The 27,482-nt window shown below is 47.8% G+C and overlaps 1 protein-coding gene across 7 annotated transcripts in view; it reads left to right on the plus strand.

Moving 5' to 3' along the window:
• LOC109698426 (beta-catenin-interacting protein 1) overlaps positions 1-27,482 on the plus strand; it is a 134,116-nt gene that overhangs the window by 17,303 nt on the left and 89,331 nt on the right. For 4 of the 7 annotated variants that reach the window (XM_074081413.1, XM_074081409.1, XM_074081412.1 and 1 more), the window contains exons 2-4: positions 3,976-4,059; positions 9,568-9,688; positions 10,349-10,439. In XM_074081413.1, coding sequence (XP_073937514.1) covers positions 9,593-9,688; positions 10,349-10,439 — 187 coding nt within the window. In that variant the 5' untranslated portion in view covers positions 3,976-4,059; positions 9,568-9,592. Of the gene's footprint in view, positions 1-3,975; positions 4,060-9,547; positions 9,689-10,348; positions 10,440-25,534; positions 26,194-27,482 lie in introns of those variants that run through there. The other 3 variants (XM_020156851.2, XM_074081410.1, XM_074081411.1) reach the window with 3 other exon arrangements.

Raw genomic sequence — 27,482 nt, forward strand, 5'->3', positions numbered from 1 at the left:
CCTGGATCCTCCAAGGCTGAGCTCTGCTTTCCTATTTCTAGGCTGGGAAATTTGTCTGGCACAGTTCTTCAGAACTAAGAGGCCCTCCATAGAGGGCCTTATGTTAATTCAGGTGGTTCCTCTTTGCAATCCAATCACCCTAGCCACTGCCGTGCTTGCGTGCGTACGTGCGTGTGTGTGTGTGTGTGTGTGTGTCAGAGAGAGAGATTCAAGCCATGCTGTGTGTGTGTGTGTGTGTGTGTGTGTGTGACAGAGAGAGAGATTCAAGCCATGCCGTGTGTGTGTGACAGAGAGAGAGATTCAAGCCATGCCGTGCCAATTCTTGGCCCCTCCCCAATCTGTTTGGACCTTTTCCAAGTCACTGCATTCTCCTTGCCTCTGCCCTACTCTTATGATGTGATTCCTAGACACACACACACACACACACATTTTAGTATTTTCAGCCCTCTCTCTTCCCTGGTTTGTTTGAGTCTATTGTGTGTGATACCTTGAAGAGACCCTCTGTCACTATCAGCTGATACTCCCTGGAGGAGGCACAACTAAGGATAAAGGGCAGTCACAGGCAACTGGCACAGAGGCATGTGTGACCACCATGGAGGAAAGGAACCAGAAAGGTACAAGACTGTGCTCCTGTCCTGCCCCTTGTGGGGACAGACAGGTGGTAAGCAGTGACAACTCTGAGTGAGCACTGAGTTTCTGAAAGGCCCCAAGAAGAGAGAGGACCTGAGAGCTGAAAACCCAGAAGGAGCAGGGCCTCCAGCCAAAGGGAGGAGGCTGGTGTGTCAGCACTTGTCTGTTGCAGCTGAGATGCTGCCCAAGCAACCCTGGCTGTTGCTGCTGGGGGAGGGAAGGGGGTTCCTAGGTAATCACTGAGTTAATGAGTACTGTGATGGGAACAGATCCTGAGAGCAGTGGGACCTGATCAAGGTTGGGAGGTACACAGCTGAACATGACTGCCCTCCCTGCCCTACATGGCCCCAAGTAGCTGTCACTGGGTCCCTTTGCCTCGTCCTCTTTCTTTACACTCAGTCATCACACTGAGCCACCTAGACCCCAGTTTCCTCAGAAGACTACTCTTTGCTCAGATACCCCATAATGGGGCTTGATACACCACAGTTGAAGAGGTCTCAGATGGGCCCCTGCCCTTCTGTGTTCCTGCTGCAGCCTAGGCTGCTCCTGTGTCCTCACTGCTTTGTATGTCCTTTTGGAGGTGTCCTCCTGCTGCACAGGCCCCCTCGTGCCTCTTCCCCTTGACTCACGTGGCTCCCCTCCTAAAGGCCCTACTCTTTCCCAGTCCCACTCAGGGCCCTGGTGTTTCCCAGGCCCAGTTGTTACTGTATTTGATTCTGACTCCCTTTGCAGATGCTCACTGTAGCACCAGCTTTCCCTGAAGGATGAGTTCACTTCCATTGTCCTTCTGCTTCTAAACTTCTCAGTCCTAGCTGTCTGGCCTGTCTTTCAGCCCATCACTGTGAACCTGGGAAGTGTCTGCACAGCCATAGCTGCAGTCCAAGGTTGGGCTTCCAGTAGCATCTCTCCAGGGCTCCTTGCACTTCCTTCATTGTCATTTGTCACAGTGTCTGAGATGCATTGTCCTGGGTATGACTTGATTGCTATCTGTCTCCCCTCATCACAAGTTGATCCACTTGTATATTCTCAATGTCTGCCTATCATAGATGCCCAATAATTGTTCAGTGAATGTCTGTCCCTTGTTCCTTCCTCTTTCTCTCTGGTAGCCAACTCCTATTCATCTTTCAAGACCTATCTCCAGTGATTTCTCCCCAGAGCCTTTAGCAACTCATCCCTCTGCTATATTCTCACAGGGCTTTGTCACCTCTTTGTTCTGCCACTTACTGTGCTGGCTTATGGCCCTGGGCCTTCCTTCTGCTCTGAGCTCCTCCGGGAGCAGCACATGGCACAGTTTGTGATCTGTGGTTGGCACTGTGGGAGTACTTGGTGTTTTAATCTAACATATCTTTTTGGCTCATTATTGTATCTTATTTGTTCTGTTTTCTCTGCCTATGTAGTGTGATTTCCTCAGCCATTTGGTTATCTCTGGCAGACAGGCTCCATGTTGTAGACTCCCTTCTGGTACTGGACAATGTATACCTAGAACAGTTTGGCGAATCCTCTTAAGTTCAGGTAGTGTCTACTTAGGCTATGGGACCTTTGGCAGTTTGGGGAGGAACATTGACCTCCTTTTTTTCATTCTGAACCAGCTATATAATTTGTGGGGCCCAGAGTAGGGCTCCTTGTTCAAAAATTATTAAGAATTTCAAGGTGGGGCTGGAGGATGTATCATGTAGCTTAGTGATAGAACACTTGTTTAGCATACATGAGGCCCTGGGTTTGATTTCTAGTACTGCAAAAAAAATTTTTTTTCAAGATTGCCACTGCCCAGCCTCCTCTCCACATCTCATGCCCATGGCAAGAGTGGGAGATCTTTTTACAAATGGCAAAATGAAATGCAGAGTGACCGGCCTTAGGCTTCACAGCCGGTCAGCAAAAATTAACTGAAAACAGAAACCAGCTCCTGCCTGGTGGTGTGCTGAGCCTCAGTTTCCTTTCAGTAAACTGGGAATGCTGACCTAATTATAAATGCCCAATAGGACAGCTGGATGGGAACCCTGGACTGTCCTATCCTTCTGACCCCTTCCCTTAAAGTTGTAAATGCACAACTTCCCTTAAATATCATAACACACAGTTCCTGTCTGCTCCTTGGAAGGGCCTGAGCCCTATAGAGAGGAAGGATAATTGGCTGTCACGGTAGTTGAAGATTTTAAAGTCCCTCTGAAGTGGCAAAGGTTCTCTTTTCATCTCTTTTTGAAGGAATATGGGGACTTGGGTGGAATGTTCCCCAGGGTTTTTTGGTATTTTGGTACTTTGATATCTGGAAGAATAACAGAGCAATTAATTGCTATAAATGGACTGTTCCTATAGGGTTGGTCTGATGGCAGAGGGGGGTGGCAGTGTGGGTAACGCTCTTCCTTCCCAGGGCCATCCTCTGAATGAAGGGACAAACACAACAGAGACACAGATTTAGAGTGATGCCTGACTTTAGAGGAGGCTTTTGAAGTCCTACTTTCTCCGGAAAACATGTCTTTCTCAGCCTCTTGGGTACACACAGCTGTCTGTGTAGAAATCGCTGAAGACAGTGGGGATGCTGTCTTGTGCCCCTCCTCCAAAGCCCATTTCTTATTGTTTTTAAGCCTTTCCTCATAATGGACCTGAGCACTAAGAGCCACCTGTAAGGCAGGTGCTCTGGAGCATGTAGAGGCTCAGAGGCCTGTGCACCCTGGAGCTGTAGGCAGGGCTCACCACCCTGGCCCCTTGGTGGGCCATGCTTTACCACATTAGCATGTAAATGTGACCTGAGTGATGAGTTCTGTGTGGGAGTCAGTAGGCAGTATTCTTCCATTTTTGGAAGAGGTGTGTTAAGGTAGGTAGACCTATGGCCAGGCTAGTTGGTATGAAATGAGCTTTGACTGTGCTTCATATGTACATGTAACATATATCCATTTACTTGAGTTTGGCATAGACAGCTGCAGATGTTCCCTGATCACAGCAGACAGATGCACCATTGGAACACACGTGGTAGTTGTTGGGTAGAGTGTCATTTCATGCAGGTGTGGGACTTGTCCATCAGCTGTTCAGTGAATCATTCTGGTCCATGTTGTCTCTAGACTGGGTGACTAACCTAGGGGAGGAGGTGTGCTTTGTGAGCAGGCTGACCTGCTTTGGCCGGAAATGACGGGCCTGTGTGCTGTAGTCAGCACCCTATCCTGGAGGTGTTGGAACAGATCCTCTGGGCTTGCCTGACACACAGGTATTTCTGGACTGTGGCAGAGCGCATGGCCACAAGCTTCCCGCCAGTGGTACTGCTCCCTCAGTGTGGGGTGTGTATGCCAGTCTCCATTGCAGTAGCCACCAGGACCTCCTGGCTCCTCCCATGACCCGTGTTCTGTGTTTCCACAGGGTGGCACCTTCTATTTCTCCCCAGCCGCAGCCCTGCCCTCACAGTTGAGTACCTGCTGTCCTGAAGTTAATTTCTAGAAGCAGGTAAGGACCTGAGGGAAAGGCCTCTGTTGTGTGTTCATGGGACAGTGTCAGGTAGGGTTCGGGGTAGTCTGGGAGACCAGGATAGAGACTCTCAGATTAGCTCATTTCATTTACCTCATGATACTCATTTCTTTAGAGATGAGGGGGTCTTTTTTTTTTTTTTTTTGTGGTGCTGGGGATTGAGCCCAGGACCCTAAGCATATCTCTGCTGCTGAGCTGTCCCCATCTGATGTGTGAGTTTTATTTTGTTTTGTTTTTTGGTTTGGTGGTACTAGTTCTTTTACTCAGGGCCTCATGCTTGCTAAGCAGGCACTCTACCACTTGAGCCACATCACCGGGCCTGATGTGTGAGTTTGTATGGCAAATGTTTGGTATTGCCCATTTCTTCAGGCTAAGATTGATGCAGACTCTGGATTAATATTTTATATAAACTCTGTGAGTCACACAATTATTTGACATTTTTGTCTGATATAAACTTTTTAAAAATATGTATTCATTTTTAAGTGTAAGCATTTAAAATCTATCTTTTTTTTTTTTTTTTCTGGTACTGGGGTTTGAACTCAGCTTATACCTTGAGCCACTCCACCAATCCTTTTTTGTGATGGGTTTTTTTGAGATAAGGGCTCTCAAACTATTTGCCCAGATTGGCATTGAACCTCCTGATCTTTGCCTTCTGGTAGCTAGGATTACAGGCATGAGCCACTGGCGCCCAGTGGTGTTTTGTTTTTGTTACTTGTTTGTGGTACTGGGGATGGAACCCAGGATTTTACCCATTCTAGTCAAGTTCTCTTCCACTTAGCTACATCCCCAGCTAAGATTGAATACATTGTGATGAATTTAAAATGAACTAAACAAAAGACAAATGCTATGATCCAGAGGTCAGAGGTCATGTGTACCTAAAGAACTTCCCTGTGGTCTGGCCCTGCCTGAGCTTATTTGGTATTTTCTTAGCAGGTGCAAGAGCCCCCTGGGTATAAATGGATATTTTAATATATATAATTGTGGTATTCAAACAGTATTAACTTTAGGTGTATAAATAAAAATGAGTGAAGATGGCTATGTTTGTATTTAGGACAATTCGAGCCCATCAAGGGAGGGCAGCTCTCCAAGCTCTTAATCAGAATCTGTTGCATTTCTCAAACAGACCCAAGGGATGACCTTAGCCATCCAGTGGCCACATGTCATATTCTTGTATGTTCTGTAGGTGCCTCCGTCCCCCTCTTAATTATTCTAAAGTGAGATCAGTGTGTTAAAAGATGAAGGTCATGTGTTGGTCGATATTAGGTCCATGCAGAGGCTGGGTAGAAGTGTGGCATCAGTGTCCTTGAATGTCTCCTGGGGAGTACAGTTGTGGCCTCTCAGGCCATAAGCCTTATGGTTCTCTATGTGAATCCTTCACAGTGGCTGGGAGCCATTTCCTCATTGCCCTTTCTTGACCAGCCAGCCTTCCTTCAACAGAGAGGTGGGTTCAGAACCACAAGCTGTTGTGCGCACACGCATGTTCGTGTGTATGTGTGTTGGAAGTACTTTGGTATTTGTGTTTGCCCATTCAGATGATATTTTCTGGCATGGCATCCAGTTTTCATATAACTCGTGGCTTACTATTATATAATATATAACCACAGACCTTCCCATTTGCATAAATGTCAATTTGTGTAATTGACAGCTGCCTGTTTCTTTCCATTTCTCCTTTCTTTTTGGCTCATCTTTGACTTGGACAGTTAACACTGAAAATTTTTCTCAGGATTTGGAAGGGAAATACTGCCCCACTTAGACAGTTGGGATAACAGTAGTTGGGCATAGCTGAGACCATACTGAGAAGCATCTTTATTTTTGGTTCTTAGGTTTGAGATTGGATGAATAATTAATATCTAAATTAGTTGTAGTTTAAGTTTATGTAATTTAAGCACATCTTAATGGAGACCAGTTTTGATCCCTTCATGGGAAAATCAGAATTCCCAAGTGAAGTGAATCTGATGCTTGTTAGAATTGTGATGAAAATTTAATGGCACGTTTACTTAGACAGGCAACAAACCTAAACATACTATAATGTTTGTAGTACACCAGTGGCTGCACTATCTTTGTTGTTTGGGTGATTAAGATTTATTCTCTTTATTTTTTAATTCTCTTCATATTGATACCTTTACTGCAGATTAGGACAGAATCATGACCAGTCATGACATTTCTAGAACATTTGGGTTGGAATACAAAGGGTAGGAATGTGTGCTCTGGGCCACGTTCTGCCCCACATCCAGCCAGGGGCGTTCCCCTGTTAGACAGCAGGACAGAATCAGCCCAAAGCAAAGCCTGAAAATACTAGAGAAATGCCAAGTCAGGAATCTTCCCAAAGCATGAAGAATCAGCTTAAGAAACAACCTCTGCCAGGGAAGTATGTTGATATGGGAATGACCTGGTTCCAGTCAGACCCTGCTGACAATCCAGGCCCACGGCTAGATGGTCATCAGGCCCTTAGAAATCACAGTGTAAAGTGTCCTGGGGACAGCAAGGCTACAATAGCCAAGAGAAATGGGTGACACCAATTTGTCCCTGATGTGGAGGGTAGGATTGTTCTGTAACTTGGGCCCCATGTGAAATGATTCTTTGATGCAGAACAGATGTTCCTCTAGTCAGCACCTACCATGCTTCCAGAAAAATGAAAGGGGTTTGGGGAATGTGACAGTGTAAACTAGAGCACTCCTTGCCTAGGTGGGACTTTCAGAAGGAATGGATTGATCTTCCCCGGAACCCAGGCTGACTGGAGTGTGGTTTGTATGGGTAGTATAGGTTCCTGCACTGGCTAAGAGGTCAGCAGCCTACAGGGAGCCTGTTGGGGTGGGAGAATGTCCTTAACTCAGGTGCTTTTGTTTGTGGTGACACCTAGTGGCTGGTCCCTTGCATCCAATGGTGTCTTTCAAAAGGAGAGCCCAATGTAAAAACTGGCCCTTGGGCACAGAATGGAATTGGAAGATTTTACTCCTCAGAGACCTAACTCCTATATTGAAGGTTTGGTGGAACACTTTTTTGGGTTTTTTTGTTTGTTTTGTTGGGACTGGGGCTTGAACTCAGGGCTTCACGCTTGCAAAACAGGTACTCTACCACTTGAGCCATGCCTCCAGTTCAGTTTGTTCCATAAACTATTTGCTTCAAGTCTTGAGCCTCCCAATCTCAATCTCCCAAGTAGCTAGGATTACAGGTGTGAGCCACCAGCGCTCAACCTTGGTGGGACACTTCTGTTGTCCTCTGGAGAACACAGTTGCCCAGGGCAGCCAAGAACTTGGGAAATGAGAGTTCTTTGGAAAAGCTAAATTTGGTCATGGGAGACTGGGTTAGATACTTCAGTCTCAACACAATGACACTTGTCCCTAAATTGGTGTGGATATCATAGGAAAGGGGAAGCTTAGACAGCATAGGCTATTTCCCTGTTTTAGTCAGCCAACTGGTCAGCATGCCAGGTGCCAGGCTCCAGAACCAGCAGTAGTGAACAAAGCAGACACAGTCCTGGCCTTCCAGCAGGGCATAGGAAAGACAGTAACACTCAGAAAATTAGACAATGAGACAGGGCTATGAACTAGGAGAGACTGGGGTGGGAGTACAGAACTGGCTTCAGTTTTGCTGTCAGATGCTTCCCTGGAAAGGTGTCTTTAAGTTCAGATGAAGGACAGTCAGAAACCTGTTCCAGGCCAAGGGGACACCCAGTGCAGAGGTTACCAACTGAAGGAGTGAGGAGAGGCGGGGTGGAGCAGGAGCAGGGCTGATTGTGCTGGGCATTATGGGGTCCTGGCCAGGACTATGAAACGTATTCTCTGGTAGGATTAGGTAGGGAGTGATGTAATCTCTTCAGGTCTTTTTTAGATGGTTCTGATTATTGAGTAAGGGGAGAAGACGAGAGAGGAAATAGGCGGGGGATCTTGAGGAAGCACCGCCAAATAGTAGCCCAGATGAAGCAGTGGTTAGGAGGAGATGGAGGATACACTATCCATGCTCAAGGCCTAGAGCAGGGCTCAGTGCATGAGACTGTGTGGAGTCCAGTCTAAGATCAGCAGTGCTACATGAGTGGTGAAGTGGAAGGAAGTGAGAGTGGGGTGATAGGAGAAATACTAACCCAGACCATGCTTTCCCACTCAGCTTTCTGGGAAATGAGGGCTGTGCACAAACTGGCATCTACCTGGGAGACCATGCTTGAGGCAGCTGCTTGTTTTTCCAGTTTTTACTTAGGCCATTTTTGAGCCCAGGAGGAGTTGAAAAGGAGCAGATTTCAGAGGAAGGGAGTCTGGGATTAATCAGACTTTCCACCCTTAAAAAAAGGGTGGAAAGGAAGGCTCTAGAAGGAGCTCTGTGCTGCATCGTGTACAGTTTCAACGCCAGCCCCAGCTGGCCAGATTTTTAGCCTATTGTGTGGACTTTTAGGGCAGGGGTCCCATTAGCTTTGGGGGAATAAGCATTCACAATTACCTATAGGGAGGCTGCTGCCCTGCCTCTGACACATTCTTGGGTATGCCCTTGGCATGGAGGTGCCATCCTGCCTGGGAGAGCCCCTGGTCCAAGGCCCACAGGCTCCTGAGGATGGACCAAGTGAGGAGTTAAGAGTGTCATTGGCCCACCAGCCAGGTTCCTGGGTTCCCCGATCTCAGCTCCTTGGCACCAGGACTGACAAGGCTCCACCCCCACCAGCTGCTGCGTTATTTCTGACTCGTCCAGGAGTTATAAGTATGTAACCTAAATCCCTCTGCACCCGCCTCTCTCCTCCAGCTCCTCCTGGAGGAGGCACTGGGCTTTTCTCCCAGCACCTTGCTGCAGGTCAGGCCCACCACTCCTGGACATAGCTGCTGGCTTTTACAGCTGCCTGCAGGAGCTGTCCTCCAACAGGTGGGGTTGTTTGTGAGGGTGGCAGCAGCCATCCCTGCCAGTACCTCTGCCCCTCTTCCCTGGGCTAGCCGCTCCCCATCGAGGGACTCCTTGGAGCCCAGCCCAGGAGCTGGCCTCTTGAACTTGGTCTGGGCTTTTGTACAGGGAGCTGTCTCTGGGTTGGGGGCTGGGCACTAATCTCATGGTTTCTCAAGCAAAGGCCCCAACCAGCTACCTCAGATCATGTCATTTCTGCAAATGTACAAGTTGTTTGCTTTGAAAACTGGGAAATCTTTGGACTTTGTGCATCATGTCCCCTGTGCTCATAACAGGAGCCTTGCTTCAGGGTGACTGAAAGGTAGAGCTGGCCTGAAGTCTAATATGCTCTCTTCCAACCTGACAGCTGTATGTGAGAAGTGGCAGGCTGACCTGCCAGGTCCCCTGCAGCCCCTGCTCTGGAATAAGTTGCTCATTCGGGTTGGCTGGGGACAGTGAGGTAAGAGAGGAATCTAGCAACCTACCATCTCCTCAGTGCTCTCAGAAATGAGACCCCATGTGGGAAGGGTCTACTTGGGAAAGGTGTGCAGCATCCTCCAGGTATCTGTACTTAAGCATGTCTTACCCTGACCCTATCCCTCTCCAGTGCTGTCCTTCCTCCTACAGGAGACCCCAGAGCTGGGCTAGGGGGATGAACCGCGAGGGAGCACCCGGGAAGAGTCCGGAAGAGATGTACATTCAGCAGAAGGTCCGAGTGCTGCTCATGCTAAGGAAGATGGGGTCAAACGTAAGTGTGGAGTGTCAAGGAATAGGCCCCCAGGGAGGGTACCTGCTCCCCTAAAGGAGGGTGGGTGGTACCACAACTGCCTTCTGGGTCACTATGAGGGAAGAGCTGCTGGGCCTGTGGTTTGGGTCTGTGGTCAGTTCAGGCCCCCCAGGTACAGAACTCTCAGCATGTCCAATTCTGGTACATTGCTCGGGTAATCTTCCTACCCCTGTGCTGTGTGTTGGGCTAGGAGGGCAAGGGTTTGAAGAACCTGACCTTCATTTTCTCTCTACTGTTGACCCCTGAGAGACTTCTCTCCCAGGGTGCATGCAAGGAGCAGCTGGGCAAGATGGGCAGACAAGTGGGTACAGGGGTATCTTTTGAAAAGAGAAGGTGGGATTTGGAATTGCCCATCAGCCATCAGATCTCTGGGCAGGGCCTATGTCTTCCCACTGGCCTTGTGCCAGACTAAACACTCATATCCAATTCTGCCTGAGTGGCAAGGCCTGTGGGCCCCTGGGACCTGGTTTTTAGGGTTGGAAGGGAGGGTGTTTATTCTGGAACTGAATGGATCAGATCTCAGGAATCTGAGGCCCAGGGAGCAAAGAGGGAGGCACCAGTGGTCAGGGCCTTTTTGGGGAGCAGGTGCATACTCCTCATTGTAGCACTCTTACCCTGCAGCTGACAGCCAGCGAGGAGGAATTCCTGCGCACCTATGCTGGGGTGGTAAGCAGCCAGCTTAGCCAGCTGCCACAGCACTCCATCGACCAGGGTGAGTTGGGTGCCTGGGCGCCATCCAGGTCTTTTTCAGGGTTCCAGAGAACCCAGTGGTTCTGTAAAAAGCTAGATAGGTGTTCCAGGGACTAAGAGCAGTCAAAGAAGGGAACTGCAGCCCCCTCCCATCCATAGATAGGGCCTCCTGCCTTATTCCATCTCTCCATAAATGGGATCCAAGGACCCAACAAGGTAGATGGTGGATCCCTTTTGTAGGCCTGGAGGAGGCAAGAAATGGAGGTATCTGGAAGTCTTGTAACTTCAGAGGGCCTGGTAGATACATTTCCTTAACCTTTGTCCTGACCCCTGCTTACCCAGTACCTTGTCCAGGAACAGCAAAACTACTCTGTGTGTCAGCACAGCACTGTCACTGTCAGCCTGGGCAAAGACCATGCTGTGACCTGTGTGGTTCTGGCTGTGGTTAGAAAGAATGCCCCAAAGGTCCTGGATGTCTCTGACTATCCAAGGGAGTTCTGTCAGTCATGGTCATAAGTACCATTTGAGGCAGCTACTATTTGTATTACTTCGAGTTGACAGGCAAAGAAATAGTTCCAAAGCAGGAAGTCATTGCCCTTGATCATGCAGCCAGTCCCTGGGGGCCTGGGATGCAAACCTGCAGTCCACCTCCAGTGTAGCTCACTATTCTCTGTGTTCTCATGAGCTGCTGGGCAGCTTGTGTCCTGTGGCTGCTTATTGAGGAGCTCCCTCTCTGTAAGGCTTTGTCCTGAGCTTCTGTCCTCCATATAGTCTTTTCCTGCTATTCTATTTATGCTTCATTGGGATTATTGGCCATAAAATATCTCAGCCTGTGGCCTGACCAGACAGGAGTGACTCCCAGAGCAGAGTGCTGACAGGTGCATTTGTTCTGCTATGACGCTACCGGGGAAGAACATGGGCTGCCACCCTGGTTATCCTGGATGTCTTGGGTTCTGCCCTGGTACAGGGGTTGGTTCCCAAGCACTAATGGCTGGGTGTGTGCACCCAGCTCAACAGAAATCTTCTAGAACACTGCAGTGGCTCAGGCCTGGGACAGTGCTCAGCATGCACAGCCTGCCCTGGCATGCCTTCGCAGGCATGCTGTAGTCTAACCAGTGCCACAGCCATGTTGTGTGCAGTCTGTTCCACCCTCCCAGAGTTTCTTGAGTGAGGCTTTTTCTCCTCAAGGGCTGGTGTGGGTTTCCAGCACAGGGTCCTCTTCTGAGGGCCTCCTTAGGTCTGCCTGAAAACCTCAGACTTCAAGTCCATAGGGACTCACCTTCCTCTCCAAGTGATGGGCCCCTGAGTTAACCTAAGCTTTAACTGGGGTGGTAAGAATGTCCCTAAATGGGATATTCTTAATGGAAAAAAATTAAAATAAGTTAAAGGACTATATGTCAGGATAGACAACTGCACCACATATCTCCTGCCACATACACTCAATTCACATATGTATATGGAATGTGACATATATATATATATGGCACATATATATGGAAAAGAAAAGCTGTTGAAGGACCAGGTATGGTAGCCTCTGTCTGTAATCCCAGCTATGCAGTAAGCAGAGATTGGATCAAGGTTTGAGGCCAGCTCAGATAAAATGAAGTTAGTGAGACTCTTTCTCAAAAAACAAGCTGGGTGTGGTAGTTCATGTCTATAATCTTAGCTTTACAGGAAACAGAGGTAGGGGGAGTGTTGTCCAAGGCTGGTCCTAGGCAAAAGTTCAGGGCCACATCTGAAAAAAAAACTAAAGCAAGAAAGGGCTGGAGTATGGCTCAAGTGGTAGAGTGCCTGCTTAACAAGCATGAGGTCCTGAGTCAAACCTCAGTACCAGAAGGGAGGGAGGAAGAGAGGGAGGAAGGAAGAAAAGCTGGTGAAATATAAAGAAAAGTTTTTTTGTGTTTGTCTGGAGGTCATGCTAAGTTGTGCTATCATGGAGCTACACCTCCAGCCCTAAGAAGGAGATTTTGATGGGTGTAGGACTATATAAGGGATTTTTCGCTTTCTAAGTCACAGTTTTTTAAAACTAACTTTTTTTGATATTGTTCATATATTCCTTTTATAATAAAGTGAAGTTAAATTTTTTTTTGATTCTGGGGGTCTACCTCTGGGTCTTTCACATGCCAGGCAAGCACTCTACCACTGAACTATAGTCCCAGCCCTTAAAAAATATTTTTAAAAGGACTAGAGGAGTAGCTCAAGTGATAGAGTACATGCTTAGCAAGTGTGAGGCCCTGAGTTAAAACACTATCTCACTTTGTTGAACCAAGAATTAAAAATAAAAATGAACTTTGCTGACTTTTTAAGGAAGGTCACCTCACTGTTGACCTGGCTCCAAAACTGCTGAGCAGCCATGGGCAAGTGGGTGTAACCATCCTTATGAGCTCTGGAATCTGGATACTTGTGGGTGTGTGATGTCTGCAGACACTTCCTTCTCTGGAGTGTTGGACTCCTGGACTGGGGAAGAATTTAGGAAAGAAGGGGGGTGGTGGATAGAGAGGGTCTTTGCTGCTGGAGTTCCCTATTAACATCCCCCCACCTCACAAGGTCACCTGTGACCTGCATGATGAGGCCTGAACCACACACTGTTGCAGGAGGCGCTGAGAATTCCCAGAACTGTGTGTTGGAGGGAAAGGGCTGGCCATGCTGGAAATGCTTCACAAGCTTTCTGTTACTTTCTTTGCATGCTGAAAACACCACAAACATGTAGCAACAAGTTTAGTCTAGTCTCTCTCACTGGGCTTACATATCTAAGGTGAGGAGCTTATATTTCTGCCCATGCCATTGGGCCAAGTTGATCTCTAACTAAAATCCTAACCTGCCAACTGTGCATTGGCATATATGATCTCAGCTGATGCCACAGGGTGTCCTGCTGTCAGAGGTACAGGTCCTGCACAAGTGGCAAAAGCCTGGATTGGTACCTTCAGGACATGGGGCAGTGGGACGCAGCCTGATCCAGTGTCCTGGAGCAGAGCATGAAGCAAGGGGCCTGGTGTGAGCACCTGCTGCCCACTAGGTGGTGCTGTCTCTCAGCAGATGACAGGGCTCTGCCCTAGGCTTCTCTGAGCTGGTGAAGACTAATGTAATTCCCCTTGGACTCCCCTAGGCAGAGGGCCAGGACAGACCCATCTATGGGACAGTACTCTGCATCATTTGTGGAGGTGGTCCAGCCTCCTTCACCTCCCTTGTCCTCCTCGATGCCCCTTTTTTTCCTTCCTCTGCCCCTTCCCCTTTTTCTCCCTCTGCCCCTTTCCCTTTTTCTCCCCAATGTGCTGGTGTCCTCTAAGTCTGTTCTCTCTCTTCTCTCCATCTCACACACTCTCCCTAGATGATCACATGTGTTCCTGTGATTTCCACAGAGAGCTTAGGTTAGCACCTTCCATACATACATACATATACATATATTTATACATACATACACACACAAACATACATATATACCCTCAGCCCAGATCCCTCTCCTGACCTCCAGAAAGTCACGTGTGACTGTCACCCAAATGTCTTGGTTCAGATACCCCAATGCACAGCATAGCCTGGTTTTATAACCCCTCTGTACCTAGAATCTGTTTTTTCACTTGTATTCTCACAGGATACCCAGGGACTGGGCTCAGCCTTGACTCTTTACCAGCAAACAGTCACCAGCAAGCCCTTTGATTTTGCTGCCTTAATGCTTCCTAAATCTACTCCGTCCTCTCTTTTTCTTTGTTTGAACCTCCATCTTTGTCTAAACCCATGTTGGTTCTTACCTCAACTGCTGCAGAGACTTCCTATTCAACTTACTTTGCTCCCCTGGTTCTCCCTCCACTCTCATAACCATAGTGACTTTTAAAGGTTCAGAGGAACAGCAGCACTTAAAGTTTTTCAGTGACTCCCTGCTGCCTTAAGGATAAGATCCAGCCCCCTTAGCATAATGAGCAAGATTCCCAGTCCACCCTCAGCACCATGCCTCCATCACACCTTAACAGCCACAGTGAATGGCCTTGAGCCTTGGTCTCAGGCTGTGTGTGTTCACTTCTTTCTATCTTTGTGTTTGCCTCAGCTTCCAGGAGCCTAGCCCTAGACCCTCACCCCTTCAGCCTGGGCCAGGCTCTTTTGTCACTCGTGTACCTTTGCTATGCTGCTCCCATACTGTGTCCTGGTCCCCCTGGTCCCCCCGGTCCCTCCATTGACCAGATGATGAGCAAACTGAGCTTGGGACCATGTCTTCCTTCCGTCCTTGTGTCTGTGTGACGAAGTGGGCTCTACTAGGCTCTCAGTGCATGTGTGAACACAGCAGTGGAGTTGTGGAGTGAGTCTTGAAGCCAGAAATCTGCCAGAAAGTCGTTGAATTCTGGGAGTCTTGTTTCAGTCCCTGAGGATGACCAAGCCGACTTGACAGCCAGGCAGGACTCAGCTTTGAACCAAAGGAAATCAATACTTCTCTGGAAAGGTCGCTGTGCTGAGAAGGGCCAGCTGCAGGCCGGGTTGGGGGGAGGAGAGCTGTAGTTCTGAGAAGCAGGCTTCAGAGTGCTGAGTGCATTCCTTTCTCATTGGTGCTGCTCTGAGCATGTATCGATTGTCTCTCCTGGCTATGAAATGATGCATGGTCATTGCAGAAAACAGGAGAGAGAGAGAACACAGCAGAAAGGCTGAAAGGATTGAATGCTACTACTTAGCTATAGATGCTATTACCTTTTCTTCAATTTTCAAATATATACCCTCAACCCCAAACCCCTTTTAAAAATATTCATGCATTTCCGTTACAAAGTCGGGATTGTATGTTGTAAACATTTAAATACTCCTTTTAACATCCATTTTTTGGTTTGGACAGTTTTGCTCTGCCCCTACACAATTTTCAAGAAAACATTTTAGCAACTGGGTAACATACAGCCATCTGTAGTTTATTGACCAGTCCCTTCCCGTTGGATATTTGCCTCTCATTTCTGCTATTAATCACAATAATGGCAAGCGTTCATGAAGCTCTTCCTTTGTGCCAGGCTCCTTGCCAAGTCGCACATGGTTGTTACCCTGCTGGGTCCTCACAGCCCTGTGACATAGGTTCTGTCATGAGCCCCACTTTCAGAAAAACCTGCTCAGAGAGGCCTAGTAGATTAAGACCATAGAGCTAGACAGTATGGGTTCCAGGTGTGGCAGTATCAACCACCATTGTGTGTACAGGTCATATGCATTTTTAAGCAGAATAGTGTGTTATATCAGGAATAGGTGAGACTTAGGTGGTTACATGGTATTGCAGAGAGGGTAGAACAACTTGGGGAGCACTTTCTGCTGCCCTTTTGTTCAGGGCCCTTCACCTGCAAATACCTTTGAATGTACGTGTTCTCTGAGAGCTCTCGGCTCTTGCTGACCCAGCACTGTGTGGGGCTAGGGCTCCTGGGGAGTGCCAGTTCCAGAGCCCTAGTGGTGCAATGCAAGGGCACCCTGCACTAGTTACCTATAGAATTGGTTTTGTTTCATTTTGGGTTTTTTTGAGACAGGGTCTTGTTGTGTAATCCAGGCTGGCTTCAAACTTGTGTTTTCTTGTCTCAGCCTCCCAAGTGAGGGATTATAGATGTGTACCACCATGCCCAGCACTTACAAAATTATTATTTTTGTGTGGCACCTTGGATGGGCCCTTTTCCAGTGTCTCAGGGCTGTGAGGAACTGTGGCTAGTTTTTTTAAGGAAGTTTCTTGTCCTTTCTCTGCCTGGGGCCCCCTGGGGACATGCCTGGTTTGCCTCTGTCCCTCTTGCCCCTGGGACCTGCATGCTGTTACAGTGACTCCCCAGCCTGTCACAGCCTCCATCTGATTATACTTTCTCCAAGATATTTCCAGGGAAAGTCTCCCACTGTGGCCAGTGGGCTTTCTTAGGGCCCTGCTGACTTTCCCCTACAGAAGATAAGACTTCTAGTTCAAGGCATGCTGCCAGAGAGCTTAAAATAGGTCCCTTGGTGTCAGGGTTGCACTGGGAACCTTGTTACAGTAACTGTGGTCATGGGCAAACCAGCAGGAGCCAGGGCTTGCAGGATGTGCCTGCCTACCTTGCTCTGTACTTCCTGGGTGATACCTCTACTCATTACCCCATTTGACCATGCAATGCAGTATCCTGTGGGCCTGATGTCCTTTTTGCCCCCAGTGTGGAAAGTTTTCTGGAATCTGCTCGCACTGCCTTCTAGCCTCTGTTCTTTCACTCTGTGAGTCCTTTGCCACCCTCCCAGGGTCAGCTGGTCCCCCTGCTCTGGCTCCCAGAGCTCTATGCCAGTCTTTCCTTCTTGGAGGTGTTAGCACACTGTTGGGAGCCTCTTGGGCCAGGGTCTGTTCTGTGTTCACAGTCACACACCAAGCTTTAGTCCAGCTTCTGGCCTAGAGTAGCGGTTGTTGGAGTCATGTGCAGTCAAAGCCTCATGGAGGCAGAGTTCTCTGAGCGGCTTCTCTCTGTGGGCAGCCAGCCAGGCTTTTCCTTGGCACCAGACCTTGCACTGTGCAGATCATGTGCTGGGGCTCCTGGGTCTTCAAGCTCTCTCAGAGGCCCCAGGTGATAACAGACTCTGTGCTGAAATTATAGGCAGGCCCAGGGAGAATTCCAGTTGTAGGGTAGAAAGCTAATCTTTTCTTAACTTTAATCAACACTTACATGAGAATTACCTATAACCTAATAACAAAATTGAGGCAGAAGTCACAGATACATTGAATCAAATATGGTGTATAACTTGTGTCACTGAAAAAGGAAAAGAATCCCAAGAAAGAGTGAGGAATGTGCTGAGCTGCAAGGCCAGCTGCTTCATCAGCATTCTGTTTCTGGCCCCATGAAGGCTGCTTTGACCCTTCGTCACCCAGCATCAGAATTCTGTTGTTTAGAACTGAGAACAGTGCCTGAAGGGCCTCATAGTCCCTTATATGACTATAACGTCCTGACACAATGAAAAGAGGTAGTCCCTTACTGTGGAGGTGTTACCAAGGGGCAACTTAATTCAGTGCTTAGGCAGTAACACTCATGTAGCCTGTCATTTCTGTGAGCCTAGCATGGTGTTGCACGGTGGCTCCATCCTTAACCTGCTGGTAGCAGGGCAGTCAGATACGTGAACAAATGCATAAGAGCTTTGAGAACACAAATCAAAGTGTGACTGATTTGGAAGGGGAGGGCAGCTAAGAAGCCACAGGGAAAAGGTACTGTTTTCTCTGGCAACATGGAAATGTGGCATAGACACTGAGAAGAAGAGCATGGCAGGCCAATGAGCCCTTTGAGAGAAGATCAGGCACAGCCTGGATTACATAGGAGGACCCTGTCTCCTTTAAAAACCAAAAGGGAAAATACAGACTCCCAAGCCTACTGAATCACAATGCCTGCCAGTTGTGTCTGAGAATCTGCACTTTGGACATGACCAAGCATGGTGACACTTATCTGTAGTCACAGCTACTTGGGAGGCTAATGCAGCAGGATCGCCTGAGCTCAGGAGCTCCACACCAGTCTGGGAAGCATAGTGAGTCCCTGTCTCAAAAAAATTAAAATAAAAACAAGCTGGGTGTCAATGGCTCATGCTGGTAATCCTAACTACTCAGGAAGCAGAGATCAGGAGGATTACAGTTGGAAGCCAGTCCTGGCAAAGAGTTCCCAAGACCCTATCTCAAAAATACCTAACACAAAAATAGGACTGGTGGAGTGGCTTAAGTGGTAGAGCTCTTGCCTAGCAAGCTTGAGGCCCTGAATTCAAACCTCAGTACTGAAAATAAATAAATAAATAAATAAATAAAACAAGCCCCTAAGATGATTCTGATGCCCAGAATCTAAAATTTGAGAATATGCCAGGATTTTTAGGCGATGACCTTGTCATCCCTGACCTCCAGGGGGGTGGGCCAATTGTGCCTCCTCCGTTCTGTCCCAGTTCTGTGGTCTAAGAGAACTTATGTTTTGAGAAGACAACTCAAATGAGGAGAATGAGTGCCTCACTTGGGAAGACAAACCACAAATGTGGTGTGTGTATGTCAGGCTGGGAAGGATGGGAGGCTTAAGGAGGCACAGCTGGAATTAGAGCAGGCAGGTAGAGCCCAAGTTGTGACTCTGCAGATGTGGCCTATGATGATTTATGCTGGTTGTTATTCTGTGGTCATTATTCTACTTTATCCATCATGTTTTGCAGATAGGTAAGCTGAGGCTGGATGAGCAGGGACTTCCCCTGGTGTCATAGTTCAGCCTAGGCCCAGGTCCTAGCTGCTAGATCTTGGCACTAGGGTGCACTGGGGTGCTCAAGCCTGGAAAGGGCCTTCAGCTGCTCCCAAGCCCTCACTGGCCAGTCCAGGACACCCCAGGCCTCTGCTGGAAGTCCACATGTGACATCTCTTGCTGCTGCAGCCTCACCTGCTGTGGCTTCATGTGCTTGTGATGGTGGTTGTCAGCTTGGAGTCGTAGGTGCCACCTAGCCTGGCACTGCTCTGGTTGTTGAGACCTTGGTGAATCAGTGGCCACTGTTCCCATAGCAACCAGGGTGTCATGCTGCCTCTGGGTAAAAACTGTCCTTTGGGAACTTTATGCATCAGAGCTGAGATGTATAGAACACCCAGCTTGTAGCCCTGGGCTGCTAAAAACAGCATATACTGCCTAGTGGGTATTGGTTTGCCTGGGAGGAGGCCCAGTCCAGAGCAGTGTCCCAGCCCCACTCCCCTCAGAATCTTTCCCTTTGGCGGACCATCTGGAACCTGTTTTTCCAAGTAGTGTTTCTCCAGAGCCTATAGCCCAAGTGTTGCAGTGTTGGGTAGTGAGGTAACTAGTTGGCATTCAAGCAAGATAATGAGCTCATGGGAGAGGAGGTGCTGCAACTAAACTCATGTGGTCAGAGAAAGGGCTGGAGCACCCAGAGTGGGGACCACTCTGGACACTTCAGAGCATGTGTTTGTTTCCTCCAGTGCGGCCTGCCTGGTGTGGGCTGCCATGTGTGCTGAGGATAGACTTTAGGCTTGGCAGGTGCATTCCCTGACTATTTAGAAGCACTCAGCCAATTAATTTCCTGTGCTCATGGTGACTCACAAAGGGGGATCCCTTCAACTGTGGGAATTCAGGGTTTCTGAGGCTTTAGGGGTGTATTTTTGAGCATTTAAGGTCCCTAACCCAGAGTGTCTTGGCACTATAATAGTCCTGGGAAGCTTTGGCCAGGGAGTTCATTGTCTTTCAGGATAGCAGAGTCCCTAGGGCACATGGTCCTCATGCAGTGTGGACTTGGAGAGCCCTTGGCTCTGAATCTGGCAATGCAGGCATCCACCCGAGGCTGATGCCATTCCTGTGAGTCCCCCCTTTCTCCAGTGACATCGATAGAGGGCTCTGCCCTCTCTGGTCTGTGGGGTCTCAGAGGCCTTTGGGGCTGAGTGGGGCCTTTTGTACCCAGTCATTTTTTGAGGTACTTTGCCCTCAGGACTGTTTTCTCTCTCCCTGGTACCTTTGAGCATCCAGCTCTGAGCTGGGCTTTGCAGGACCCACCAGCTGGAGGGGCCCTGGTGGAGGACTCAGCTTGTTTCTCCTGCACCCATGCACTTTGGTGGAATGAAGGCAAGAACTACATGGTCAGCAGGTCCCCACCCATATCAGGACAGAGCCCTCCTAGGAAGCCCCTGTGCTGCAGAGGCTTACATCAGAAGGGTCTGGGGAGCACTATAGAGGTGGGAGCAGGAACTGAAGATAGGGCTACAGGACTACTGTCACATTTCTGCCCACATGCTTGAGCTGGCCTCTTCCCCAGTGTGCACATTAGGCACTGGGGGTGAGTGTAGTATTCAGCTCTGCTGGGCTCCTAGATGTCCATGGTCCGGGTGTGGAGCACCCTTACTCCATGCACTGGTCTCCAGGACTCCGGTAACTCTACACTCTTCTTTTGTGCTCCTTTTCACCCCCTCTCACTGACCCGATCCTAACCCTGCCTGACCAATAGGAACACACCCTCATAGTTCAGAAAGTGCACAGAGCTGCTTGGTATACTCATGAGAAGAACCTTGAAAGATTTCAACTTACAGCCAGATAGCAAGTGTGAAGGCAAATGTGGTGGTTGCACACCAGTAATCCCTGTACCTGGGAAACCGAAGCAGGAGGATGGTGAGTTCTAGACTAGCCAGAGCTAAACAGCAAAACCGTGGCTCTAAAAACAAAGAAGATAGCAGGAGTGATTCTCCAGACTTTGGGGGCCTTTCTCCAAACTATATCACCCTTGCACTGAGCTAGTTCCGGCCAAGTGTGAATGTTGGCCTGAGACAGAGTCTGGCTTCCAGTACTGCTGGTGTGAATTCATCTCTAGCTTGCAGACAGACCAGTGACCCCATTGTCTGACTCCTGCCCCTAGCTAGGGGCCAGATTCCCTTTTTCTATACTCCTGCATATTTGTCATTTTTCTCTTCCCAGTCACTTGACTGGCTCTATTAAAGGGGCAAAGCTGGCATTGGGTGTGGGATGGGATGACTAGCTGGGTGCCCTTCCTTGGTTCAGAGAGCTGTGCGCTTGCCAGTACCTCTGCCCTGCTTTTCGGGTGGGTGAGGTACAGGGGTAGTAACCCAGGTTGGCACTCTGGGTTCCATGTTGAATTTTTCCAAGTCATTCCTTGGCTACTTTGGTTATGTCTTTTTTTTTTTTTTTTTTTGAGGTAGGGTTTTACTTTTTGCCCAGGCCAGCCTGGATCACAATCCTCTTATTTTAGGTTTCCCTCTGTTGCTGGGATAACAAACACTGCACCCAGTTACTGGTTGAGATGGGGTCTTGACAATCTTCTCAATCTCAGCTCACAAGTAGCTAAGATTATAGGCATGTGCCACCAGTCCCCAGCAGGTAATGACTTTTAATCCTGGGTCTTCATTCAGTTCAGATAGTGACAGACAGATTGGTTCAGTCTCTGCCAGGAGGCCTGACAAAACTTAATGTTCTTCTAGGTGACTGGGGCCGGTCAGTTATTTCCCTTCTTCTAAAAGAAAATTGCAAGGTAGGGGTGAAGACATGAGCTCTGGAGCCTTGGTATTTATCTTCCTTCTACCTCTGATTCACTAAGCTACTTTATCTTTCTGAGCTTCAGCCTCCTCAAGTTGTTCCACACCAATTGGTTCAGTTCTTACCCATTGAATTGTCCATAAGTGGAGGGTTTATTTCTGAACCCTCAGTTCTATTCCAGTGATCTCAATGCCTACCCTTATCTCAGTGCTACCCAGGCTTGTTTACAGTAGCTTCGTGGTAAGTTTTAAAATCAGTTTACCTTGCTCCTTCATTTTCAAGGTAGTTTGGCTATTCTGGGTTTCTTATATTTCCACGTGAATCAGCTTGTCAATTTCTACAAAAAAGGCAGCTGGAATTTTGATGGGGATTTTGTTGAATTTCTTTCAAATGTTTCGTACTTTTCAAAGTACAAATTTTGTGCTTTGTTCAATTTATTCCTAAGTGTTTCATTATTAAAGCTGTTGTAAATGGAGTTATCTTAATTCCATTTTCAGATTGTTCATTGCTAGCATATAGAAATACAATTGAATTTGTGTATTTATCTTATACCCTGAAACTTTGACGTGTTTATTAGTTCTAATAGTTCTTTATAAGTAGGAATTCCTTAGATTTTCTACTTACAGAATCACATCATTTATGGAGATAGTTTTAGTTCTTTCTTCCTAATCTGGTTGCCTTATTTCTTCTTGCTCACACTGCCCAGGCGTGAACCTTCAAAACAGTATTGAGGGCGGAGATGCAGTTTAGTGGTAGACCACTTGCCTAGCATACTCAAGGCCCTGGGTTCAATCCCTACCACCACAAAAATATTTTTTAAAAAAGAAAAAAATACAATAGTGAGCAGCATTGGTGAGATCAGACATCCTTTTCTTGATCTTATCTTAGTGCAGAGCATTTTCACCATTAAATATGGCAGTATCCGACTGGTGGAGTAGCCCAAGTGGTAGAGTGCCTGTCCAGCAAGCCTGAGACCCTGAGTTCAAACCGCAATACCACCAAAAAACCATATATATATATATTCAATAGTTGTGCAGTTCTCATAGGAATCCTTTATTAGATTGAAGACGTCTCCTTCTATTCTTCGTTTCTTGGGTAGTCTGGATTTTTTTTGTTGTTGTTTTTTATCATGAAGGTATATTATTTTTATTTTATAATTTTATTTTATTCTATTGTCTATTAAGGTAATTGTATGTTTTTTGCTCTTTATTGATAGGGTGTGTTACATTAATTTTCAGATGTTAAACCAGCCTGGCATTCCTAGGATAAATCTGACTTGGTCAAGGTATATAAACCCTTTTATATTGTATGAACTTTTCTGACATTTTCTTGAGCATTTTTCCTTTGTTTTCATGACAGAGTCTGGTCAGTGGTTCTCTTTTTTTGTGATGTTGTTGTCTGGTTTTGGTATTAATATTTTTTAATGTGTTAGAGAGTATGGACAGGAGAGATTGATAGGCTTCTGCCCTCCTGTGCTCACTTGAATTTGGTGGAAAGAAGCTCTGAACAACAGTTCGGTCAGCAGAGGTAATTGTTTGGCCTGAAGGCAAAAGATGAGCCTGTGGTGTTTCCTGGACAGTAAAGAGCATACCTGAGGGGTCTGCCATCTGCCGGTCTTCAGAGAAGGAGAGACCCAGGAAATCAGCTATAAAGGTTCCTCCTGGCTCAGAAACTAACTCTAAAGGCATAAGCCATGGTAACCAATTGGGAAGCTCACCCTCCCTTTTTAGTAACTGCCCCAAATTTCATAGAGAAGAAGAGAGGGAAAATCAGCAAGTTCATGACGAGACTCTTACTGAATGTGTACCTGGCCACCCAATGATAAAGTTTGGTCAAAGAATGCTCTGGAGGAGCCTGTCTCCTTTTTTTTTTTTTTTTGCACTGGTAGAATTTGAACTCAGGGCCTACACCTTGAGCCACTCCACCAGCTCTTTTTTGATGTTTTTTTGAGCTATCATCTCACAGAACTATTTGCCTGGGCTTTGAACTGTGTTCCTCCTAATCACTGCCTCTCGAGTTGCTAGGATTATAGGCATGAGACAGCGGCACTCATCTGCCTGTCTCCTTTTTGGCTTCAAAAGAAGAAAGGCCTTTGTGGTGGGACCTGGAAAATAGCAAGTCTTATAGGAACAGGACAGGGCATGGGATGGACAGCAGTTCTGTGCACCCTTTCTGCAGCCCCAGCAGCATATTGGGATGTTCTATAATGAGGCATGTGGATTCCTAGCCTGTAGGGGCAACCAGCTGGCAGTGCGGGAATGTAAGATTCTTCTGAGGCTTTTGATTCAGGTGTCTTATTAAATACTCATCAGAGTCCCCATGTGACCTTGAGAAGGTGAATTCTTTCCTGCCCTGAGAATACAGGGCAGGCACAAGGCCAGACTTCTAGCTTCTAGGTCTGAGCTTCTCCAAGAAGCCAGTGGCCTGTTCCCTCTGCAAACTCACCATTCCTTCCTGGGGAGCCAGTGCTATTTTTGTGCCAGCAGCTCACTGCAGAGGCCCAAGGTCCCTGTGAGAAAGCCCACGAGGCAGGCAAGGAAGGAAGCAAGTGGGCTGCCACCATTTATTGCCTCAGAAGCGTCTTCTGCTGACACCTCCTCGCAGTCTCGCTCAGACCTCTCCTGCTTCATAAGCTGGGAGGCAGCACTTGGAGAAGTTAGCATCTGTTAGGTAACCAGCTCAGCTGCCATGTAGGGTATGATGTAATCTTGGAGTCTGTGGTTGCTACGACAATTCTGCCTGCAGTAATACTGTGTAGTCCCAGGGATGGGGTGAGAACAGTATGTTCCTGAGGAGACAGGAAGGATTGGTAAGGCTTCTCGAGCAAAGGAGCCTCATTCTAAGAAGCCAGATTATTTGAACTCTTATAGAATCTTATTTTTCTTTTCAGGAATAGAGGTTGTACTGTATGGGCAGATTCTCATGAAGGCAGAAAGTAGTATAGGTGGCAACAGGTTAGTTTCCTTAGTGCCATCTTGGTGCTGTAGTGTCAAATAAAGGCATGTCTTGTGATGTCACATCTTTGCATTGGGCCCTCATTCTGCTTCAGTGCCCCAAGGTGCCTCCTCTCCTTCGTGTGGTAGGGCATTCGGGGTGAAACTCCCGAATGGGTGGTGTGGACTGGTTGGCCAACACTATGCTGGCTCTAGTCCACATGCCAGAGGCCCCACCACACACCAGCCTACTCTTGGGTGGCCTTTCCTGTCCCTGTTGTTATCATTCACCCCTTCCAGGGAGAATTCCTTCAGTAGCACAGATGAGAAGTATGTCAGAAAGGCTAAGATAGCCTGACTTATTATTTGGGGAAAAACTCAGAACCACCATTTAGAAAAGGGGAAGAAGACTGGGGGCACAGCTCAAGTAGTAGAGCACCTGCCTAGCAGACTAGCAGATGTGAAACCTTGAGTTCAATCCCCAGTACTGCTGAGAGAGAGGGAGGGGAGGGGAGGGGAGGGAAAGAAAAGAAAGAAAGAAAAGAAAAGAGAAAAGAAAAAGCAGTTGGTGAGACCCAGGAACAAGGAAGTAGGGCAGGACTCACTGGAAACAACTTAACACAGCAGGTTCATTCCTCCCCAAGAAGGTTAGCATTTTGAGCGTCTCTCCTCCCTTGCCTCTTCTGGCTATGTGTCAGAGCCTGTCTTATGAAAAATATGATAAAAGAAGTGATTTCATGAGTGCCTGGACCAGAATCTCAAATTCAGGATTAAAAAAAATAAGAATTATGGATATCATCTGTGCCTGTCAAGCTAGGCAGCAGGTTAGAAATGGGCCTAGCCAAACTCTTTTGAACAAGTGTTGGGTTTAAGCAAAGGATAGCTATTGCAAAGATGAGTGACTATTAGAAATCATAATGGGCAAAATCTTCCAAAGGTATCAAGACCTGAGTCTTAAGGAAGGAAGAGGTTCCCAGTCCTTCCCTCCAGCCCTGGGCTCAGGTCCTTTTTACTGGGTAGCCTTGAACAAGCCTCAGCCCTGCAGTAGGCTTGCTGGTCATATCCCTTAGCCAGGCTGCAAGGGAGAAAAGAGGAGAGATGGGCTTCCTTAGAAGCTTTCTATCAGAAAGCACCATGATACCAGGGCCAGGGAAGACTGGTGCTACCCTTGGGCCACAACCTCCCTGCCTTGTCCTGATTACAGGCCAACACCAGAAGCCCACCAGCAATTTTTGTCTCCTGGTCTGCAGGTGCAGAGGACGTGGTGATGGCGTTTTCCAGGTCGGAGACAGAGGACCGGAGGCAGTAGCTGCAAGCCCCTTGGAACACGCTAGAAGCTGTCAAGGGCCAAGAGATTTGTGTGGCTCCTCGGCTGGCTGAGTGGCAACAGACCACCTCCCCCCTCCTACTGTTCCCCTACTCCACCTACCCCACCCCACAGCCACTCTGACGCTGGCATCAAGGGAGATGCCAGTGGTGTGTTTACAATTGGCTTAAAGGGATGGACTCGTGATTGGCTGCAGGAAGAAACCTTTTTATTTTTAAAATCTTGACCAATGGAAACCTTTTATTTTTATTTCTGACTCTTATTTTTTTAAAAATTTGCGCCTCGGTGTCTGGCTTCCTAGGAAGCACTCCGAGTTCTGGTGCTTTATTTAGGTCATTTTTTAGGAATGTGAAAAAGCCCAATTGGCTGCTTAAACTGGAAAAGGATTATGATTGGCTGACTAGTGGGAAATGGCGTTTTCTTTGATTGGCTGCAGGTGTTTTGTTGATATTGACAGCTTCTCTATTCTGAATGCAGAAAACAGGGTTTGGGACATTGATGGTTATATTTGACTTGAAAAAAAAAAAGAAACCAAATAAGCTTTGCAATATTTATTACACAAAGAGCTTGCTGCTGCCTTCACGTGTTGGATTTGTGTTTGAATTTGACTAGCATTCGATATGTGTGTTTGGTTTCCCATTGGCTCACCCCTGACTCCCGTTGCCATGGATTCACCTCCACTCTGCTGCTTATTTGGGGTCTGGGGGTCCACCTGGAGATTGCATGTGCTTTCATGACTGCACTTGTCTCCACCAGCAAGGGAACCCTAGGGGGTCCCAAGCAGGGTCCCAAGCTAGAAAACAGGGTCCCCAAGGAGTTTTGTGTTGTCCTGAACCAGGAACCCAGAGCTTAGAGGTGATCATGAAGAAGGATTTGTGTGCATTGCTTCCATGAGTTGGTAGCCAGACAGTTTTCCTTGGTGAGAATGGGATCACTCACTTTGGCCCTCCATGACCAGCCTGTGCTGAGCAGAGTGCCTGCTGAGAAGCTCTGTCCTCTTGGCCATCCTTCTGTGTCACACTTCTTGACACCTCTGCTTAGGGCTCTTCCTAGAAAGGAAAGTTGCTGCTCCTATCTGTAAGACCCCCAAGACCCTGGAGGTTATAGCAGGTCTCTCCCTGTGAGCCTGGAACCCACACAAAAGCCCCAACCTGTCTCCCAAAGCCCAGGTGACCTTGGTTCCAAACACCAAGCCAACCTACCCATGCAGGTTCCCTCACTGTCTGCTGCCTGGGCACCTTGTGTTCTCTCATCAAAGCCTGTGTCCCACTGCACATCTCCATGTCAGCCTGGAAGGGACAACACATGGCATACTATTGAAGTGCCACCAGGATTGCTGGCTGATTCTTCACTGAGAGGCCCCACTAGGCTGCTAGACTGGACCCCAGAATTACATTTCAGAGCAGCTCCTGATGGGGCTTGGCTCAGTCAGGTATTGATGCAGGAGCCCTGAGTCTCCCACCCTGACTCCTTCCCTAGGAGTTTGGAGGAAAGTGGGAGGTAGGAGAAGTCCCTTTCTTGCCCTGAGTACCTAGAGCCAGGAAGACACTCTTGGAGCATCTTTCCCTTACTCAAGACTTGGGCTCCCATGTGTCGTGGAGTTCCATGTCAACGTATGCTGAAACCAGGCCCTGGGGTACCCATTGTTGATGAATGGTTTGCACCATAAGCCTTGTTCCAGAAGGAGAATTTGAGTGTCATAGCTCAGACTTGAGTCTTCTAGCACACACGAGGCCCTGACTCTGTTAGCTAACAGTAACATGCTAAGGTCATTGATCTTAAGGAGACAAGAAATGGAAAATGCAGGTGCATCCAATTCCAGCGAGGGTCTGAGACATCTCTCCTCAGGCTGAATGGTATGAGTGCACGCA

This window comes from Castor canadensis, chromosome 7 (assembly GCF_047511655.1).
Source record: "Castor canadensis chromosome 7, mCasCan1.hap1v2, whole genome shotgun sequence".
NCBI lineage: Eukaryota > Metazoa > Chordata > Mammalia > Rodentia > Castoridae > Castor > Castor canadensis.